This window comes from Procambarus clarkii, chromosome 4, assembly GCF_040958095.1.
Source record: "Procambarus clarkii isolate CNS0578487 chromosome 4, FALCON_Pclarkii_2.0, whole genome shotgun sequence".
Lineage (NCBI taxonomy): Eukaryota > Metazoa > Arthropoda > Malacostraca > Decapoda > Cambaridae > Procambarus > Procambarus clarkii.
In genome coordinates, this window is record NC_091153.1 from 44,762,271 (window position 1) to 44,784,030 (window position 21,760).

General features: G+C 43.2%; 1 protein-coding gene across 1 annotated transcript in view; it reads left to right on the forward strand.

The window, feature by feature from the left end:
* LOC123750007 (uncharacterized) overlaps positions 1–19,193 on the forward strand; it is a 31,199-nt gene extending 12,006 nt beyond the window's left edge. Inside the window, exons 16-46 of the mRNA XM_045732137.2 lie at positions 700–898; positions 1,132–1,254; positions 1,942–2,055; positions 2,397–2,581; positions 2,897–3,941; positions 4,777–5,535; positions 6,601–6,752; positions 7,295–7,399; positions 7,737–7,891; positions 8,156–8,235; positions 8,403–8,525; positions 8,678–8,786; positions 9,631–9,728; positions 9,840–10,061; positions 10,218–10,445; positions 10,762–10,928; positions 11,169–11,300; positions 11,505–11,613; positions 12,058–12,199; positions 12,391–12,507; positions 12,716–12,825; positions 12,944–13,026; positions 13,771–13,966; positions 14,312–14,506; positions 14,817–14,947; positions 16,348–16,446; positions 16,576–16,707; positions 16,943–17,086; positions 17,518–17,636; positions 17,830–18,072; positions 18,525–19,193. Of these exons, the coding sequence (XP_045588093.2) occupies positions 700–898; positions 1,132–1,254; positions 1,942–2,055; positions 2,397–2,581; positions 2,897–3,941; positions 4,777–5,535; positions 6,601–6,752; positions 7,295–7,399; positions 7,737–7,891; positions 8,156–8,235; positions 8,403–8,525; positions 8,678–8,786; positions 9,631–9,728; positions 9,840–10,061; positions 10,218–10,445; positions 10,762–10,928; positions 11,169–11,300; positions 11,505–11,613; positions 12,058–12,199; positions 12,391–12,507; positions 12,716–12,825; positions 12,944–13,026; positions 13,771–13,966; positions 14,312–14,506; positions 14,817–14,947; positions 16,348–16,446; positions 16,576–16,707; positions 16,943–17,086; positions 17,518–17,636; positions 17,830–18,072; positions 18,525–18,708 (6,000 nt within the window). The 3' untranslated portion in view covers positions 18,709–19,193. The remainder of the gene's footprint in view (positions 1–699; positions 899–1,131; positions 1,255–1,941; positions 2,056–2,396; positions 2,582–2,896; positions 3,942–4,776; positions 5,536–6,600; positions 6,753–7,294; positions 7,400–7,736; positions 7,892–8,155; positions 8,236–8,402; positions 8,526–8,677; positions 8,787–9,630; positions 9,729–9,839; positions 10,062–10,217; positions 10,446–10,761; positions 10,929–11,168; positions 11,301–11,504; positions 11,614–12,057; positions 12,200–12,390; positions 12,508–12,715; positions 12,826–12,943; positions 13,027–13,770; positions 13,967–14,311; positions 14,507–14,816; positions 14,948–16,347; positions 16,447–16,575; positions 16,708–16,942; positions 17,087–17,517; positions 17,637–17,829; positions 18,073–18,524) is intronic.
* The last annotated feature ends 2,567 nt before the right edge of the window (positions 19,194–21,760 follow it).

Genomic DNA, 21,760 nt, shown 5'->3' on the forward strand with positions numbered 1-21,760 from the left:
GAATTGTACTAGGCTTGTATAAGGCTTCGCATTTGAAATGTGAAGCTTATTTTGTTCATGTGCACACTACTTCGTTTGTGGCTTGTGTATTCTCCCCCACCTGCATTCTTGCTAGAATAGCACCTTGTGTAGATCCTGGGAGCCTTATGTTGAATTCCTGCACGTGGCAATAAATAACATTGAAAGCGATCTTCTGAACTCTCTGCATTCGCCATTACAAGGCTTTAAAGATTTGAAACGCTTGCTCAAGACTCCTATATAGTCGTAATGGCTTGGCTTTAAAGAGCTTAAAGTTCGACCTTATCTTGTTAGACTTGCACATAAAATTGATATTCCTGTGTAATTTTATTTAAGCATTTTATAAGTTTATTTAAATTAGAGCTGAATTTAATTGCTTCATAAATTTTGTTAGCAAATTTGCTTACTACACAAAGTAGACAATGACTAAATTTTAATCGCTATTACAGCCTTTTATACGGCTATGTATTCCCACAGTCATCGTCCACAATGGTACGTTTTCCGCAAAAAGTCCTCCATTCTTGTAAATTTCTGCAAATGCCCAATTAGTTGTTGGGTTCACATTAAGGTCCTATATTGAGGCTGCTCTCGCGTTGATTATTCTACCGGTAGTTCACTTCAGCAAAAGTTGATTTAAATGTTCCCATTTAACCACCACACCCATAAAGTGTGTACTTGTAGGGCAAAGCAGTGGTGACGAAGCTGCTGAATCGCCCAATGGCGGAGTATGTGACCCTTGGCGGTGGACACACTATCAGTGGTGAGGTGACCTTCCTGGGCGGTGTGAGTGCCTCTCTGGTGACCTTGAGAGGGACTGTAGATGCCGTCTCCGTCAGCAATGATGTCCTCCTTCTGACTACCGGCCCCCAGTCCCACGCTGGTAGGTAGAGGTGCTAGTGACCTGACACTAGATCCATTTATGCAAGGATCTTAAATTTTCTTCCTCGTGATGGTTCTTAATCTTCCAGGAAATTAAAAATTTGTCAAATTGTATATTGTTGCAGCCCTCCTATCTCTCTCCTCCCTCTGCTAGTCGCCTTGGCTGCTCTTGTACCCCTAATGGCTCGCCTTGGCTCCTTCTGTACCCCCTAATGACTCTCCTTGGCTCCACAGGGAAGGTCAGCTGTGAGAACTTGGAGGTCGGGGCTCTGGACGTCAACACCATCAACAATGTCAACATTAATCAGCTGTTCCAGAGCCTGGTGACCCGCGACGCTCCTGCCGCCGCCGTCACTGGTAAATTGCCTCGGCTTTGTGTGTGTGGTGTACGCGGGCTGCTGAGGGATTCTGCGTGGACAGTTGACGGTGGAAAGGATATATTGCCGATGGAGAGGCGTAGCTACTGGGCTCTCGTTCAGTATGGCTTGTCAGATAAAGCCATCTGCGTGATGGTACTAGTTGGCTTAAACTTAGATCAGTTACTCCTGAAATAAGTCCAGTGATAAGTGGGATGCATCGTAACTGGCAATCTTGGTGAGAAACTGTAGATGAAGGTAGAGAATGGCACTAAATCCATTGTTTAAGCAGTACAAATATTCTCAAAGGCCAAATCCCTGAAAGATTTCAGTCTTGGTTTGTACAAACTGATTAAAGTAGTTTAATGGTTTAAGGTCTGACTATATAAAGCCCATTATTACCTTAAATTTAAGCCGTTTAGACCGCCTCGGAGACTACCACGAGAGCATTTTTTAGTACTAGGCTACTTGGAGCCAGTAGCAACCCGTACTCTTACCAATTAGCAAGACTATTTGTAAGAGTACTGGTTGACGGACTATACCACTTGTGTAGTACTTGCTGCACTTACTGAACTTTCACTTGTGTAAGTAATTAAGATTAAAGTGCCGCACGTAAATGTAAAGTGTTTAAGTGGGAAAAGAACAGATTTTTTAGTACTTTTTAAAACTGTCTTATTTCTAATTACAGGGCAGCTGGTTGTCAATGGTGATCTCCATTCTGGCAACTTAGAAGTCAATGTCACAAACGTTGACCTCTACAACCCACTTAGAACAGATGACTCACGACCGCAAGTTGTATCGGGTAAGAGGTTCTTCCGGTAGCCGTTCTAGTTATGTCCACAATGCGGGTCGGTGAGTGGCTGATATAGTATAGTGGTCGGGTGTAATAACTTTATCCACACCGCAGGTTATGGTCGGGTAATGCCCGTATAGTGGTCGGGTGTAATAACTTTATCCACACCGCAGGTTATGGTCGGGTAATGGCCGTATAGTGGTCGGGTGTAATAACTTTATCCACACCGCAGGTTATGGTCGGGTAATGGCCGTATAGTGGTCGGGTGTAATAACTTTATCCACACTGCAGGTTATGGTCGGGTAATGGCCGTATAGTGGTCGGGTGTAATAACTTTCTCCACACTGCAGGTGATCACCGTGTGGGCGGCATGAGGTGCCTGTCAGCCAGGGTGACTGGGAGGGTCAACGGTGTGAGGGTGCCAGGTGAGGTCTTCCAGAGACACTATCACCTTTCCTACAGTGTGTCGTCGGCAGCCTTCACCCACCTCCTCGCCGCCTCCCTCACCATCAACACCGCTCTACACACCATCACGGTCAGTACTGGCGCGCGCGAAGCCACTGCGGCTTTGCGCCACCATGGCTTTGCGCCACCATCCAGAGAACTAGATTTTGCTGGTTAAACTTCAGGAGCAAACTAGAATAATGTTTGATAGAATAATATTAGTCCAGACAACTAATTTCAATGCTAAAGTTTCTAGACTTGCGTACCACTGACTTGGTAAATATTCATTCTCCCACACCCTTATTTCTTGTGACCAGAATTATCTTTAATGAGAAAATCCGGTTAGAAATAGGCTTTTAAAAGTAGTTGAATAATATAACTTCTAGACCTGCCAATCTCTTGTCAGGCGAGTAATGGCCACTTGGACGTAATGCTAGTGACTGGGAGCCAGCCAGTGACGGCCCAGAAGACCTTCGTTTCCATGCACCTTAAAAACGACCCGAGCTCGTCCACTTACGGCAGACGTCGACGCCGGGAGCTGGACTCTGACCGAGAGGCTTGTGTGTCCCTGGACGACCAGACCCTCTCGGAGGGCGAGGCTAGGCGGGAGGGACTACTGCGTACCCTTCGGCGTGTTGCCGCTGCCCAGGACCTATTGCACTACTTGAACGAAGACCACCCTGGCGGGATCTCTCTCCCTCATCACGGCATAACCTTCTATGCTAGACTCTCGCAAGACGTCCGTTGTGCATTCTCAGAGGTAGATGGGGAAGGAAGCGTGTTGACGTTTGACTTGCGTAACTTGGACTGGAAAAACGAAGGGAAGCGGATGGATTTGAGAATTAATGATGCCATAAAGGGTCTCGTTGTTAATCTTGAAAAATACAAGAAGGATCTTGACGAGGACATTGCGAATCGTGAACTAACGTGGCATGACGTGTTTGTTATATTCGTTAGTGCAAGGATGGCGATGTACGTAAAGGGTGAAGATGATCTTCCAGTTTTAGAATCGGTAATTCTTGCCATTAGCAATGAGCGCTCGAACGACGGTCAGACAGAGCATGAATGCAAAGTATGTCCTGATATGAAGACTAACTCCACTGTCATGGATAATGAATGTTTACGTGGATTTGTGCACATTAAAAACGTACTGAGAAGAGTGAGAGAGTATGCCTCTATTGCGAGGAACTTGACCCAGCTCTCGGAGAAGCAGAGGGAGGTGCTGCAGGTGGCCTTAGAGGAACAAGGGATCGGGGTACTCTTGCAGGTGATCAGAGAACAGCAGCAGCTTAGTGACGCCCTCAGAGTGGCTGGTGAGTGTCTGACCCAAGCAGTCACTGGTGAGGGCGACGAAATTGTAATGAAGATGTTGTCGTCGTACAGGAGGGAACTGCTGGAAGCTGAGAAGACTACTGCCAGAAGAACGAAGAGATCCGCTAAAGCAACCCTTGGTAAGACTTGAGACTGTTTTGGTTAAATAGTTATCATAACTGAAGGCTTAAAATTGGCGAGCTCTTAAAAATCAGTATATTAATTTTTCAAGTTAGTCCTGAAATCTCGGTATCTGGCATCTTGATATAACAATTTAAGGCTGTCAGATGGGGGAAAGAAACCGTACACGAATCTTAAAAATTGAACGCAAATAAGAGTACGCAGATTAATTTCTAAAGACGAGATTAGAGTTAAGTTCTTAACTCTTGTAATAATACGGATTAAAAATACTCTTGTATTTTCATTCCTGGTCTTGAACCTTTGAAAATTATTTGCTTGGCAGATATAAAGGTAGACTTTAGGGGAAATGTAGTCCTGGCATAGGGTTTACAGCTGTTTAAAGTTTGCAGAGTTTTTTTGTACGATACTTGTAAAAGTTTACTGTATATTGGGGCAAGTACGGGCATGAGGGGCTTGATACATGTGGCAGTAGTGCTACAGGCTTCATAGTTATCTTCACGGCTGGTTCCTTTAGATCGTAATTCATATCCAAATACAAATTTTCTTCACAAAATTAAGAAGGGCGGAGGAAGTGTGCTGTTGGTTCTTTAGTACAGTTGGGTTCACTCTGGAATCCTTCGTTCGAATCCTGGGTGGGGGAGACGGTTGGAAAGTTTCTGTTCACCTAGCGTCTGTTCGAACTGATCCTTCGAACCTAACTTTACGATTAGTCGACATTAATTAAAATTGTTGCCACATACACGTATAAATTAACTTTAATCTTATTTTATAGGTCATTTTCCAGTTAAATAAACCTTTTGGGTTTGATAAATGCCTCTACTTTCCCCCATGCAGAATACAGCTGGACAACCAGCGAATACAACTGCAGCAACATTCCTGGCCACTACTACGAAAACGTCACCTATGCTCAGGGAGCGATAGTGATCCTACAATCGGCTTTACAGTATCTTCACAACATAAGCGCCACTCTGCCTTGGAATATAGAGATCTCTTCAAATTCCCAGGAAGGAGAGTTCGAATCCTACTTCAGACGTCACACGGGACAAGTTTATAATACTGTAAAAATGCTGAATACCGATCCTATCCAGGCCGTGGAGTCTCTGGACGCTGGCAGCTTGTCTAAGCAGGCGATGTTCTTCAACCACTTTCTGGAATTTGCTAAGAGGTTCAGCCCGATGTTGTCGCTGGCAGCTCGGGATGATTTAGAATCTTTGAGGGCGCTCCTTCCCGCCTCGACGGTGAAGGTGACACAGGTTGTGACATGTTTTGAACTGATGCAGAGAGCCATGAATTCTTTCCCTCACGTCGGGGAGACGCTCGGTTCGCCCATATCTTCGGTAGATGCTCGTCGCTACACCACATTGCCGACTACTCCGTCCTTCCTCACCATTTCCGTCCACAGAAGCACCCCTGAGGTGCCCTCGTCCACACAGACGACAGGTGCTCCCTCAACGGGAGTAACTTTGACCATACCACCTTCAGGAGCGCCGGGATCATGGGTGAATGGACGCGTGGCAGGATACGACATAGGACGTCTAATTAGTTACTTTTCATCTCATTTCCTTGCCTCAGACGATCCCGTTCAGTATATTGGTGAGTATCATAACTTTGAAATGAAAGATGTAGTGTAAAGACTTGTGGCATCTTGTTGTATATACTTTCCACAATGACAATTTCTTGTGCTGAAATGTTCCTTAAATTTCTTTAATGACACTGTTTAGATTTGCGTCAGTATCTTAAGAGGTAAAGTTTTCTAACATTACTCTAGCTACACCACTTGCCCTCCTTTAACCATTTCCATTGAGTAATTATCCTCAAGAGACCAATAATAGTGAGTGGGTAGATAATTATTAATTACATTCCTTTTGATGCCAAGCGGCATCACTATCGCTAACCATCGCGAGTAAAACTGCCTTTTGCATTTCCAACGTTTTAAACTTTTGAGAGCAGTTATTTACACTAAAATCTAAAAGACGTTCATATATTACACTCAAAATTGAAGCAAATATCTGCTCGCACTCTACAACTGTGATGTTAGAACTCTTAATGAGATTCCATCAAGGTAGCACGGTTCTGAAAGTGTTAATTGTATGGTAAAAGGGGCACGAAATCGGGAAGACTATATAGCACTGACTAATCCTGTAGGTAATTGGTTAGGTAATAAATTTAACAGATGTTGTGTAGGCTCGTAACCCCTCTTCCCCCTCCCTCCCCACTAATAGAAAAACCTATCCATGTCCGGAAAGTACTATCCACTTTTCCACGGCCGTTCCTACTCTTGGAAGGATCGGAGTCTGTTGACAGTTGGTTTATTTTAGTCTCTCCTTTTACAAAGCCTCCAACTCACACTCGCCCCTCTCGGAATATTTTGATTTGCTCTGATACAGTTAAACTATTTTTGGTAATTAACTCGCATGAACAAAGTCTCTAGTGTCGTAGGAAGCTTCAATTATTTAAGAAATCTTCAGAACAAATGTTGCTGGGTTCTTAAGGGTGGTGTAGCTGCCTTTTAGTGATCTGAAAGAGGTTTTTGATTTGCCTTTCCCCTATCCAATCAAGATTTGTGCCTCGCCCCCTCCATTCGTGCATCCCGTTGTCATAACCTTCCCCTTCACCCTATTTTTATTACTTCTGTCTACCTCCATGTTCGTTCTTCAGTTACGCACATGGACAAGGTGAGGAAACTGCTCATGAAATCTCTAAACGTCGCTCTGGTGAACCAAGTGGACATGATCAGAGTCGCTCGCCACGGCTTGATGCTTGATGCAAATGCAATAGATTTTTCTATCACCTTTTCGGAACTTGTAACGGTGAGTTTTGCTAATTTTTTTCACTCTTGGACATATTCCCCTCCTGTTTCCTCTGCGAATGTCTTAATGCTCATTATATCTTAATGGAACAAAAACTGTGGCTTGGCAGAGTAACATGTACGATCAGAACTCCTGTACTAGATTGGTCGTGAGTCACATTCTCCAATCGTGCAAATCATTCCAGACTTAGAAACTAGAAATGAACAAGGAAAAAACAGGCTTTGCCCAGGCTGTGGGAGTCGGTAGGCTTTACTGAAATGCCTGAATTGGCAGAGATTGCCGAAAGGCTCTAAAGACTGATATTATTTGCATTACTTTGATGAGACTTTTTTTAAATGTTGACTGAAGGTTGGCTGTAAAATTCTAGCCAGATTAGGAAAGAGACAAATTCTAGAGCTTTTTTAACCATGCTGTTATGACGCTGGCCCGAAGGCATTTGCACATGTTCCAACATTCACTTGCCCAACATTGTATTAATGGCTACGGGTTGTAATTCTGCGGATTAAGATTAATTTGTTCATTGTTGGAAACAATGTCTACAGGTGATTGGCGAGGTTGTGGTGACGGGTTTGCTGAACAAGGTGGAAGCCTCGCACTACGTGACGTTGAAAGGACGTCATGTTTTCACCCAGCCACTCGTCTTCACGGTACGTTCAAATGACGTACTTGGGACCAACTTCCTGGGAATCTAGTGGCCACACTATCAGTGTAACGTTGATTCGACGCTGAATTTACGTTTATCTTGTATATTGTACCTACTAGGAATGCCGTCATTGGGCAACATCTGCTGGAATCACTTGGATAAACGTAATAATTGTTGCATAAACATTTACCTAAAGTTGCTCGTTTACCTAAAGTCATTGTAATGTATCTAAACACAATTAAATGTTGCCCACTAAGGTTTAAATTGCTTTTGTGTTGTTCAGTTTTAAGCATTAAAAGACTAGTGCTAATTAGTATAACAATGAATTTCGTCGCACGCAGAGCGACGTGTTGGTCAATGGCAAGATGAGACTAGAATCGATGGTCAACAACATTGACCTGACAACATTCGCCAGGAATGTAGCTTTAACTACAAACTCCTCCGTTGTCAAGACGTTCCTCAACCCCATTACTTTCACCAACGTAGCCGCCTCCAGGTAAGTCTTGGGATATTAACGAGGATGGCAGACCCGTTTTCGTTAATACTAAATCACATTTTTTTGAAGTGTAAACCCCATTCGGGGAGAAATTTATGTACTAATCATGACGCCTAGCAAAATTGAAGATTTCTAGTTTTCTACCGGTGGATCCACGGTTAGGTTAGGTTCGGGCATTCTTAGTACATCAGGTTAGTGACGTAAACGCTGGCAAGGTCAGGTTGGGTAGTGATTCACTAAACTGTGTGTGCTCTCTCCCCTCAGACTAGAGTGCTCGGAGTGCATATTGACAGGTGTTCGGCTTGCTGATCTGGTCCTGTTGAACGACACTGCAATGATTTCTGGTAGGTAATTGAAGAGTTTAAATGAACTTAAGATTCGCATTTTAGGCTGCTAATGCATTTCAAACTTGTGCAGTTCCCCCTCTCCCCACGTTTTCAATGAAAAGATCTCTCCACAAAATTACTAGACGTATGAAACTTGTTGGCACTTCTTTTCCGATCACCTTCAGGAAGAAAGAGCTTTCTGGAGGTGGTAGTCGCGGGCGGAGTGAAGATGGCACGTCTCCAGGTGGACTTTATCAACAGAATCAACGTCACCGCTCTCTTCCTCTCCTCCCTCAGGAGGAACCCAGGTAGGAGCACCGGGCTAGATGGAATAAATTAAAAAAAAAAGATGAAACAAAAAATGTTAGAGGCAAGTCTTAGGGGCTATTCATGCCCGTGCCACCTCTTGGGTGGCTTAATCTTCATCAGAGGCAGGTGTTGAGCAGATTTGTTTCATCAGGTGGTGTGCAGGTGATGACAAGTGCAGTACGGCTGAAGACGCTGCTCGTGCCCGGAGAACTCGCCACCAGAGGCTTCACCTCTTCAAACAAAATCTTCGACATGTCTAGGCACGACACGGTCAAAGTATAAGTTTTCTCTAGTTTATATGGAAACTCTTGCATGCCAGAGATGACTCTGCAATGTTGAGTGATTGAAAATTGCTAGACTTATGAAATGCAGTGAAGTTGATGGTGGAAATGGAACCACAGAAGGTGGGGTCCATTTCCTATGGTTAGATTGCGGTAGTGTGGAAGAGTTGTATGATACACTACTCAAATAGATTTATTTCCGAATATCTTTTGCGTACTCGCTGAAATCTCTCCTTCGTGGGGGTATAACGTAGGGCAAAATATAACGCTAGTAGTATTCAAAATTTGACTTGAAGTACTTGGTTTAAAAAGTCTACACTCGTTGTTAATTATTACTTAAACTATTGTTCTAGAGTTTTTCTAAGAATTGCCACCTTCCTCGTCGCTTCCCACTTGCCCTTTCCTCCCCGAAAGCTTAACAACTCTTCTTGTTAAACCCAATTCGGTGGTTATCCTGGACAGTGTGAACTTTGTTGCTTTCGACTCTACGATTTCACTGTACATAAATGCTCTAACATTTCTATCTAACGTGACCTAACAAGTCTACCCGTTCTTTTTAAGTTTCCAGTCTTGTATCCATTATTCCCTCCCTTTACACCTTTATTACATCTATCCCATCTTTATCTTTTGTCTTGGCTCTTGCCTACCTCGAGGAATGTCATCCTCCTCGCCTCTCCCCCTTGCCTCGCTTAATGCCATTGCCCATCACAATCTACTTGATGGTCCAGGACGGACTGGACGTAATAGTTTCATATTCTGCTGTGTAGTTTGGTGGTCATATTGATCATAAGTTGTCGTAGTACTGACTCCGCCCACCCTACAGTTTACCGAGGCGTGTGGTATACCTGGACCAGACCACTACAATTACCGGTGGACTAGTTATAGAGGGCGCCACGTCGATCACCACCCTCGTCTTCCTTGGTAAGTTTGCTTTTTCTAAGTTTACCCTTTCAATATTGTTCCTTCCCCTTCCCTACCTTATTTGCTGTACTTTTCTTATGGAAATATTTCCATAATTTCCCCACTTCCCAGACACTTTCGACACTGTGCCATCAGCGCGGTATACGGGAGACTGGTTGCTGAAGTCTTCAGATCAGGTGATACCTGGTGCGATGGTGGTGGTGGACAGCATGACCTGTGGTATCGTGGAAACGTCTCTAGGAGTCTTGGTCCAGGGAGTGGACGTCTCGCGCCTCCACACTGCTTGTCTACTAGTGACAGAGTCGACAGTTATGACTGTCCCTGTCACCTTTGGTGAGGAACATTAATATGTAAATAAATTACCAAGACCTGCTAGTCTAAGTTCATAATAATTGTGGTATATTCTTAAATAGTAATATTTAAAGCCTATGCCTTAACTAATGTAATGAAAGTCTGAACTTCACAACTTGTCAATTTTCCTTTATGCAGGGGAGGTGAGGTCGCTGCTGTGGACGAGTCTCTCTGGATGTATACAAGGTTGGGACCTCTCGCAAGACTCCATCCTTTACACCACTTCCAACGTTGTCTTCAACTCCTCGATGACATTCCTAGGCCCCGTCAACATCACCGGAAACTTCGTAGCGCTGAAGGGAATCAACGGTGTCGATTTAGACTCCCTCTGTGGCCACCTCACCATACATAACTTGAATATTTATGGTAAAACGTATAAAATTTGGTTGACGTAATTAATCATAAGGGGCTAACCCGTATTTATATTTAAAATTAGACTTCTGCCTTGCTCTGCTAGTTTTCATGATAATGAACGAAAGGGCATTTCTACCTTGTTAGCATAAGGTAATATTCCAGTTCAGTTGACTAGATGGTTAAAATGACAAGCCAGATTAGTTTGACTCGGGCGAAAAAGGCAGTGCCCCAAATGTAGTTACAGAGCACCCAATGACGCCCAGTGGTTTTTTTGCAGGTAAAATAACAAACTCTAAAGGTACTTCTCACCCAAATGGTACTCTTGCAGGTACATTGAGGTTCGCCAAGAGTGCAAGTGCCGACCTGGCACAGCTGGGACTGCACATGATCTCAGGAGAGGCTGTTGGCGACTTCTGGATGAAGGACCTGGATGTTAGCCTACCTGTGGGCCTGTTGGTGCGTGTACTGGAAGCTAGAAACGTAAATTTGCTCACGGTGAGTAACTGTAACAAAGCCACCCAGCTCCGGCTCACGGTGAGCAGCGGAAAAGTAGAATGAAATATTGTAAACATTTGTCTTCGGTTAATTTTTAAAGTATCGGAGCTGGACTTTAATGTGTGGGGTAAGAGGGAACTGTTTGGGGGGGTAGAAATGGCCTAAGCTACTCTATCCCTTTACGATGTATTTCTTGTCTCAATAAACATGCTTGAACTTTACCTGAAACGGCTTCCTCAGTTAAATGGGATGGACCTGGGGGATTTGGCCAGTAGAGTTCTGCGTCGAAGCTGCAACAGATCGCAGGTCGTGTCTGGGGCCTTCAATCTTGTCGATCTCACCATAAACTCTTTGTTCGTGGACACTATCAAGGTAAGGCTGAAAAGATGGGAAGGGACTTCCCTAAAAGGGAATTGAAAACTGACTTGGTTAGTGTACTTAAGACACCATTGATACAAATGAATATTAAAAATCCACTTTATCAGATTCTTTTAAATACTTAAGAGGAAAGTCTTGATTTCTTCTGCATTCTCGTAAGTGGATCATAGCAAGTGATTCTAAATTACCAATTTCCAGACCCACTCCCTAAATAGCAGGCCAGCGAGCGATTTGCTCGGAGTCTTCACTATTGCCGGTGATCAGATCATCACAGGTTATTGGAAGTTGAGGAGCGTGCATATAGCAGGTGAGGGCAGAGATACGCTGCGTGTCCTTACTATAAGGTTAATTTTACTTCTTGGGGGAATACTACCTTGTATGCCTGTGGAATGGAGCCAATGACCAGACAGTATAGTTGCCTTACTCTGGTCTTTCCATAGTGAACCACATGGCCTTTGGAGTCTGGTCCCTTACATACAAACGATCCGTGTGAAGATAGGACGGAATACGACTACTAACTTAATGAGGGGCATAATGAAACTAATTTGCCCTGGCCGGATTTGGCCGCTAGTGTCCTGCAAGTGTTTAGTCTTAAATATATCAAGGTGGAAACTGGGCAAACTTCATTAAACTTTAATTTCCCTCTTAACTTTTAGAAATAAAAAAAGGGTTATTGGTGGCGCGAGACACTGGTTAAGGTGGTGCCGACGGTCCAGCAAGTGCCACACTGACGATAATTTCTGTGCCACAGGCAACGTGGTGACCTCTGGCCTGGTGAATGGGTTGAGCATGAGGCGGCTGTGTCAACTGGGGAAGCCATGTGTTGTCTTCGCCAGGAAGATCTTTACTAGAGACCTCGTAGTCGCGGGGAATCACAACGTCGTACCTCGAAGGTATTTGCTGGCAGTGTGGAACTTGATGAATTATCAACACTTAATGTTGACTAACTCGTAGTCTGTAGACTCGTAGTAAATAGTAGTGTCTGTATACCACTTAGACCACAAGTGATGGTACTGAATTTTTCCTGTTATCGAATTGAAGCCTAAATAGCCATTTGAGTTTTTAATATCTTTTCTGTGTACAGAAAAGTGCAAGGAGTGGACGTCTCTGAGTCCTTCAGTTCAGTTGTGTACAGAGATGCATGTGGCCACGTTCCTGGCCTTACTACCTTCACCGCCTCCCTCACAGCCACCTCCAGAGAGTAAGTCAATATTAAAACTTTTAGAAAATGATCTAAAAAATTTCTAAATACATGCTAATGAAAAAATTTAGAACTGAAAAATCGTTGCAACAGTTTTGAGCAAAGATGTGAAAGTAGACATGTAAAATTAGCCAAATTCTTGGAATGGCTTTTTGGAAATATTAAATCAGACGGCAAGTTAGATTAGCGTTGATTTGTTTTCCCCCAGTGTGAAGGTACATGGTGTAGTGAATGGTGTCGAAGTTTCCTTGCTTCAGTTACTGACCCTCTCTGGCACACAAGTCATGACGGGTAATCTGTCAGTCTTCCTTAAAGAAGGTACGGTCTTGGTAGAAAACTGTCCTCTGTAAAGATCTAGTGTTGACAAGAAACTGTCCATATTTAAATGACACTTTAATTGAATAGTTAGTAAAAAAAAAATGGCTTCCTTCGGCAGGTATGATCTTCCTATCTAGTTCCTTGTCTGCTACAGACGGCTTGTTCAACGGTCTCGACCTGACGGCGTTGTTGGAGCGAGCGGTAAGTAGTGAAGGGAGGTGTGCAGTAGGGGGGGTTTCTGGGGAGTGGTGATTTGATGGTCAGGAGGGTTTGAAAGCGGCTTTGTGGTTAGGCTATGGTACTTCCTAAGTGGGGTGCCCCTGGAGACTTGGAGGAAGGGAAAGGACTGGCTACCTACCTTCCTGCCGAAGGCTGGTTGCCGGATAAAACTTGAAAATGCCATCTAGGATTTTGACATAATTCTGAATGAAATGGATTTAAATCACTTGTATAGAATTGTTCATGATCCCGTATTTTATCCCTGTAGATTGTCTAAAAGACCAAATTTCTAGCAAATATTAAATCTCTTCGGATGTAAGTTAATCCAATCGTTTAGGTAACTATTGTCTAATTCTCATTAAACTTTATGATTTCAATCTATACAAATTTTTAACTTGTAGATCGCTCTGTTTGGCTTGAAAGTCACACTCCCGTACAAGGTAACTTCCTTAAGAACATAACAAAGTTAACTGCAGAAGGCCTATTGGCCCATGAGGCGGCTCCTATCTTTAACCACCCAATCCCACTCATATGCATGCCCATCCCACGCTTGAAACAATCAAGGGACCCCACCTCCACCACGCTACACGGTAATTGGTTCCACAGATCAACAAAGCTGTTACCGAACCAGTATTTATCAGTGTCTTTGCTAAATCTAAACTTTTCAAATTTATACCCATTGTTTCGTGGTCTGTCTTCTTGATACTTCACTTCTTTCACTTCCAGTTCCAGGTAAATGGAGCCAACAGGGTAAGGCAGCCAGTGACGTTCCATGTTGCTGTAGTGTTCCAGGACGTGAGCTACGGGCCTGGAGCCATCGCCTTGGCCGATGTTGTTGACGGTGCCCTGAGCAACATGGAGTACAAGCAGAGCAACTTCCACGTGCAAGAGCTCTCCAACGCAGTCAGTTGGGCAATCAAAGGTAACAACGTCCTACAAATATTAAACTGTATCTAAAGTTATACTGAAGTGGTTTTTTCTGGAACGAATCCAAACGCAAGTTTAGATTTGAAAATTAGGCTTGTAAATGCCTAGTTCACTAGCCATTTTATAGTTTAATAGCAGCTTATGGCTAAAGAAATCTAGAGTTTGATGATTAGGATGGAATTTGTATAAAGTAAATAATACTTTTATACTGAAAAGTCAAAAATTTGCGAACCTGATAAGTTTGAAGCCTATCTGTGGTAAATGCCAATGTTGTACGCACTGGCACAGAGCCTTTACTAGAGTTATTGTAACTTTTAATGACTCGATGCTGTTTAAACAGGCCGTGTACGAGAATTCTGGGGTTGGCGTTTAGTACAACAGTTCGAGGCGGCGCCGCAGAGGTTGGTGCCCCTGAGACTGGTTTGGGGCAAGGCTGCTGGCGCCTTGGCTTCCGGCTACCTGGCGCTCGTAACTAGGTCCGGCGGCGTCAGACTCCTCGGGTACAACACCGCTTCCAAGCAGTACTTGGACTTCGGTATGTTGTTGGTCTTGAATTAGATTTTTTAAATTTGGTAGTTTAAAAATTAATAGTGACTACTTATAAAGGATGACGAAAAAAGCGGCTTTAGCTAATCTTTAGCTGTATCTAAAGCCTATTCTGCAACGGAACTTGCACGAAACATTTTTCCTATTTTAGGCTAAAGTAAAATGATTGCATCGGCTAATATTTAAATCTAGAGTAGATTGCATAACTATACTTTAGCAATTAAAATTCCAAGATAGTTATACAATACTATAATTGTAGAATACTCTTGATGTATCTTAACGGTGTGACTCTTGGCCAGATGTGATCCCTGGTAACTGTACGAGAAGCGTAGTGGGCTACAGAAGACCAGATGCGAGCATCTTCGTTGTCACGGGTCATGCTTGTAACTTTGAAGACGCCAGTCATGCCAACACCAGCACCTCCCATCAGGTAGCCTCGCTATTGTCTTTTCGTAGGAACTTGGCAAGATGCAGCATTATAGAACTTGAATAGGCCTTTTTGTGACCGTGCTACGCGTAGCAGCATAATTACAGCGCAACTTTCTTTCAACTAAGATTGACGGTCATCCTATGGTAGGTTAAGGCCACCTTAAAAGCTTGCTGACCAACCTGAAATTGAGAGCCCTGAGCATAGTCCAGAACTATATAGAAAAGCGGGTGACGCCTCAAAGTATAAACCCTTGTGTTTTTGGTACGATACGTGAATCTTTTACGGTAAAATGACAAGGTTTTAAGTGAAAACTCCTGCTTAAATTATAGAAAAAGACTGCTATTTGTTTAAAGGGGGGGGGGAGAAACTAAATATTTAATATAGCAAAGACCACGGTCCCAGTTTAAGTTTATAAAATAATAGTTAACTTGTCTGTAACCCAACTAGTAATAGATTAGTTTTAGACCTTCATGAAAAGCCTAAAACTTCATAAATTGTTCTTGGGCCTCGTGGTAGTAAAATATTGTACCCTATAATGGCTTGGTAAAAAGCCATCTGTAGAGATGTAATTCATGCCGGACTGGGACACGTCGTATCTAATAGTTTCTAGCACAAGATGTAGGCAAACTGCGTTGAAAGACCATCCAATGACCAAATTACCTTCCCCCCCCCCCCCCTCCCCTTATTCCACGCTGTCATTATTTAGTGATTTATGTCACGTGTCGCCCTTTAAAGATCTTTCAAAAGCGGTTATCCCATCATATTAGTGGCAACATGGTAACTATTAACATGCAAATTACTATGCTGTCCTTTTCTCAGATGTATCTACAAAAATACATCCTAGTATTCTGAACACTACAAAAATACATCCTAGTATTCTGAACACTACAAAAATACATCCTAGTATTCTGAACACTACAAAAATACATCCTAGTATTCTGAACACTACAAAAATACATCCTAGTATTCTGAACACTACAAAAATACATCCTAGTATTCTGAACACTACAAAAATACATCCTAGTACTTAGGATGTACCAAAACTAGCTTAAAAGCTGTGTCGTGCAATACGGCAGCTCTTAGACGGTAAAGCAAAAAGGTCTGAAAGTTTCACTGCCTGTATAACTTAAGTTTGGACCTCACCTCGTGCATGAAAAGGTGAAGGTGCGATGAATAGATTAACATGGTTTAGATTCAAACTAGTATCATGCAAAGTAAATCATAACATGAATGGTAAAGTGGGACTAGGCCAAAGTAGCATGGCAGGGATTATTGGTATCAAACACGTGAATGGAGATTGCAAAGTTAGTGTGCCTATATAATATTGTAAAGTAGCGTTGATGGGTAAAAAAAAGATTCGGATAAATTTAATAACGCTAAGATGAAGTTTCTTGGTGCAGATGGCCGGAGACGAGTGGGTGAAGGTGTACAGGCTGAGCGTGACTGAGCGACCCTACCTAGTCTCCTTCATCCCTACCCCAGGAGCTGCTGATCTCCAAGTGAGAACTAGGCTGCATTTTATAAGTGTTCCCCCTAGTAAAAATGTGTTTTTTTTTCCCCCTGGAACACGTGGCCAAACTAATACGTAGTTTGTGTTAATTTCACTGAATTCTTGTAATGCGTGGCAGGTACTGTGGTGGGGAGGAGTGCCGTGCCTGGTTGTGGTGGAAGCCCGTGGCGCGGACACGGTCATACTCTGCGAGTATACTGCTGGACACTTCAGGGAACGACAGCGCCTTCACTCCATCAACCCCCGCAAGGTGAAATTTTTTTCTCGGGCTTTCAAAATCCCTTTTTTTAATCTTCCAGTGAGGAGTTGCTCTATGTAATGGTTAAGACTTTGGCAGATGTGCCCTGTTGAAAACTTATTCCCATTTTCGTATTTAAATACCATTGCAACTAAAGCAAGTTTGTGGCACAAAAGTATGATGAAAGTACTAAACATCTTAATCTTGTATCTCTTCTTAAATCGCAAATGTTACTTTGCACATACAGGTGTCTGTGGCAGAGCACGAAGACCCCCTGGGCAGATCCTGGACCTTCCTGACGGTAGCAGACCCTGGGACCTTCCCTGACCACAGAGGGGCTGCTTATATCTGGAGGAGCGACCACAATAACTCCTCCTTCAGTATTCTGCAGGTGAGAATATAGTTGAAGCACATAGTGCAGTTGTCGCAGAGGCTGGCGAGGCTACCATGTCGGGCCTGAGGTACGTGGCTCAAAGAAAACTTAAATTTTAGTACCGTGTACCCTATTACTAAATATAATCATAGTACATGATGTGAAAAGCTTACAAAACTTGTAGAATGTAGTTTTTTATCTGATAGGAAAGTTTATCATTTGATAAGTATTATATTAAGGGGATTATTGCTCCCATATGTTGCCCTTGGGCTAAAAATCAAACTATGAATTGGTTTGTTTTTTGACCGCTTACCAGTCGGTGAAAATTTTCCAGTAAATTTGTAATGTTTTCACTCGCTGTAAACTTGCTAATTTTGCTGATTAAGCTATTTAGGTAGATGCAGTTCTAAAATTTTTGGTGTAACACTACAGTTTGAGAACCGTTGCAGGAGTTTGACCTTCACAGTGCGGTGTGGGTGGAGTTTGCTTCCCACCGCTCAGACCTATTCTTGGCGGTGGTCTTGGAGACCTTCAGAGGCGATCAGGAAGGCGCGGTCAACATCTACAGGTCTGTATTATCCCGTGGCTCATTATTGACCTAGTGTAAGCTACCTAAAATAGACGTGAATAGTTTTTTCTAGGTAGGAGTAAACACATTTTCAAGGTAACCTCCCTTAATCTAACTTAAAATATTTAATAAGTGTTTTAAGGTGTAATCAGTTTCATAATTTTTTAGTTGTTTAATCTTGAATCTTTGACAGGATGGATTGGTTCAGTGAGGACGGGTTGACGGCTCTGGGTCACTCTGGCACGGTGCTACACCACTTTTTCAGCAGCAGTGACCGCTATCATTACCAACCTCGGCCCAATTTCCACTTAGTGCAAGTGTTGTCGGTGGTGCAGCCCCTGGAGGCCAGGTTCTTGGCGATTCCCTCTCGGCTTCTCCTCTACGTCATCAACCAGCAGGGCTTTGTAACGAGGTTCAGCCAGAGGGGCATACACATGTAAGCATTGACCAGGGAAGGGGCGGGGTACGGCCAGGGGGCTGAAGGTAAATTGTTTTGATGTCTTTTGCATTCTAGGTAGCAAACTAGAAGCTGGCAATTCGTGCCAGTCGACCAAATTTGGAATAATGCATAAGAGTTCGGTATTTTTCTAGTTAAGCTGCTAGAGGCAAAAGAGATGCCTTTACAATCAAAGCGTTATCTTGACGGCTTAATGTAGTAGACCAAAACCACAATGTGGGGCCTGGGGAGGGTGGTAACGTGTTTTCCCCGGGTGTAGATAGGTGGTTAAAGTAAGATTTTTGACACTTTTGGATTGAGGGGTGGGAGAAAAGAGGGCAAACCTAACATTTAAAATTCACCTTTGCACCATCTTCAGGCATTAATTTTCCTAGTTATTAATTCCCAGTAAGCCTATACGGATGTAAACTTTCTCGGCAATATGCTTGCAGGTTCTGGGAGGAGGGATCGCTACACGCAGCCTGGAAGACTACACTGGAGGCGTGGTCGACCTACGACAACGGAACAGTGGTCCACAGGATATCCGTGGCCGGCCAGACATGTGCCCTGGAAGACGCACCTGAGGAAGAACCCGCTACAATCCTAGAAGAGATCTTCAGGAGCAAAGAGTATTGACCCGATCCAAAATATGGAAATATAGTTGCCGAGGCTTCGCTAGGCTAAAAATTGACACATTACTGGCAAGCCTAGCTTGGATACGCAACTGTCCTATATTGTTTCGTTAACATTGCTTACCATTACATTTAATGGTCGGCTGTAGTATGCAGACGACTGCTTTAGTATGAGAGAATGTCGTAGTAGGAAAATACGTAATAACGCCCGGGATAGCTAGAGGCAACAGATTTTCAATGTTTACAACTTTGTACTTGGTGTATCTTGCAGAACGTTATTATACCTACATAAATACTGAAAGGCAGTCTAGTTAGTGTCTAGTTTTAAGTTATTTATATTTTAAGTGTTAAGGCAGTTAGTAGTATTGCATTGTATTTAACTTGTTCATGTGACATTTTATAGATTTTAAGTTTGTTACCGTTATTTATAATTATCGATGTATATTAACAATGTTAACCGGTTCATAATAAAAACGTGAAGACCAAAAAGTTTTTAAGCTAATCTGATAGGAATCTAATTCTAAAGGCATTTGGAAAATTTAACTCTTCAATGCGAAAACTTTTTTCTACTATTCACTACTGTAAACAGTAGTGTAAGCACTGTCGTTACAGAATGTTAATTTCAGACATCCTAATAGTTAATGGCTTTTATGTCCTAACCTTGCAGGAATAGGTAAAATGCTACCATAAGCATATTGGCATCCCAGCGCATGGCGATAATCTTGCTTGCTATTGTTTGTCTTCTCCTGTTCCCTGGTTTCTAATACCTTGCTGCTAGTATCTCCCTGACCTTGCCTTCTTGTAAGCTAGAAGGTTTTACCAGCTTTAATTAAAGTATTAATTAAAAGGAACGTGGGAGGTTGCGCCAATATCTTCAGAAATCTAGCTTTAAAAAGGTTGGCCAGTTTATCTGAGCAGTTGCATGGTGTTTTAACAATTTATAACTACTAGAGTATTCATAATGTGGTGGTTGTGATGTGCAGAATTACATTGCTTTTTAATTGGCTATATGATCGGTTCAGAGCTAGCCCCCTGTGTGGTTTCTGAATCCTGGTTGTCTGATGTTACTTGCTGCTCAATCTCCCAACGCCCAACCTTCCCCTGAAGCTACACTCTTCCCTTAAACTACACCCTCCCGTCCCTGCCTCTCCCTTCAGCACTTCTAAACGTTCACTTCTCCTTGCCCCATCTCCTCCCCTCATGAGGGGCTCAGCAGACGTGGATATCCGGGACATTAGCATGCTGGTCGCTGGTCTTAACCCGGCCGTATATAACACCAGGATAGCGGGCCGATAGTATAATTGGGACGGTGGGAGACGGATGGCGGAGAGGAATTGCAACTTAGGCGGGCTGGAGGGGCGAGGTGGTGAGGGAAGGTCTGAAAGGGGCGACGGCGTGTGGTTGAGTGTGGCAGAGATTGGGGTAAGAGATAGGGCTGGAGTAATGATGGGGACGTGGGTGGGGTTAAGATAGTGAGGTTTTTATGGGTTGTCAGGAGAGGTGGGGAGGGTTGAGGGGATCCTAGGCTACTGGACGCGGTTTTAGTCTTGTGCAATAAGCTTTCCGGAGGAAATGTTTCGGTCCCCGACCGATCCTGGACTGTTGAAGCTTTTTTTTTATTAGTTTGTCGGGGCCAGGAAGCCTTTGTGTATATATAGTAGTCCTTGTTCATTCTGGACTCTCAATTGGGAATTCCGGCAGGGACAGAAATGATTGGGGGGGGGGGGGGATCACCTAATGGGTATGTTTATCTAGTAGTAAACAGATACACAGGATCGAGTCTCCTTATTGTGGTGTTGCATCCTGGGGAGAGAGGGGGACCTAGATTTAAGCCTAACATGTATATAAACACTGGCAGCCTGTCCCCCGACGACATAATTGTGTATTTGAGACTTCTATAAAGGTTTCCCCACGATCAAATTACTGACCTCCACTCTGCAACTCTACAATAGTTGCCAGATTCTCGGTCATCTATATCGATAAACTTGTTTAATTTTCAATCTCTGGCTAGGTTGTGACAGCCACAGTGGTGATGCGCACTTTATGGAACAAAGACCTGCATTTTGCTGTTAAAACTGCATTCTCGCAACGGTGCGATAATTCCGTTAAAACGGTAAAGGGCAGTACCGTTAATTTCATCTGAAAACCTGAATGCTCGGAAATTGTTACAATATTTCTTTGAATCATGGGTCTATTAAATTCGTCGGTGAATCAGATAGGTTTGACATCACTGTGTTGAATCTTGCTGGTTTTCACTATGGCATCCAGAATGATATCGGAGTCTTTAATGCTCTTTGAAGTCTTCCAGGTTTAGCACGTAGACTAATTACTGGGTTTTATAATGATTTTGGATGATCGAGTGCTTTCTTCAGATAACTTCTTTAAGCCATTATGACCAGATTGCACTTGGAAGGGATACGAGGACAGTGAAGTAACTATGCCAGATCACTTGGGACCATCGGGAATCGAACTCTGGCCCTGCAAACGGCAAAGTCGTTGCTCTTCCGACCCGTCAACATATAAATTGTAGCTGCCTCGCTGGGCCAATAGACTTTCTATAAGTTTTATTAATTCTTATATTTTTATGTTGAACTATTATTGGGAAACTTTAGTTATAAAAAACCATAGTCTCCCTTGATGTGGTGTATTGAGAAAGGTTTGAAATGCGTTTATATAAACTAAACGTTTATATTTTTGTATAGGTAAGTGCTGTTATTAAATAAAACTAATGTATTTATAAAATAAACGTTTGTCTGAAGGAAACGTTTGCGCCCCCCCCCCCTCGAGGGCCTAAATCGGAGGTTGCTTTAGCTGGGGATAGGGGGGGGGTCCCGATGGAGGAAGGCAGAGACCATCAGGAGAAGTGGAGGTGATTCTCCTCTTCCAGGTTTAGTAATTATCAGGGTTGTGTTGTTGTTGTGGAGGGAAGGAAGGAGGGAGAGAGCAGCAAAGGATACTGAGAAGAAAATGATTGAGGGAATGATGGAAGGAAAGTTTAATAAACAAAAAATGTGGAAACATGAGGAGGTTGGAGGAACAAAATGGTGTTTTGGAGA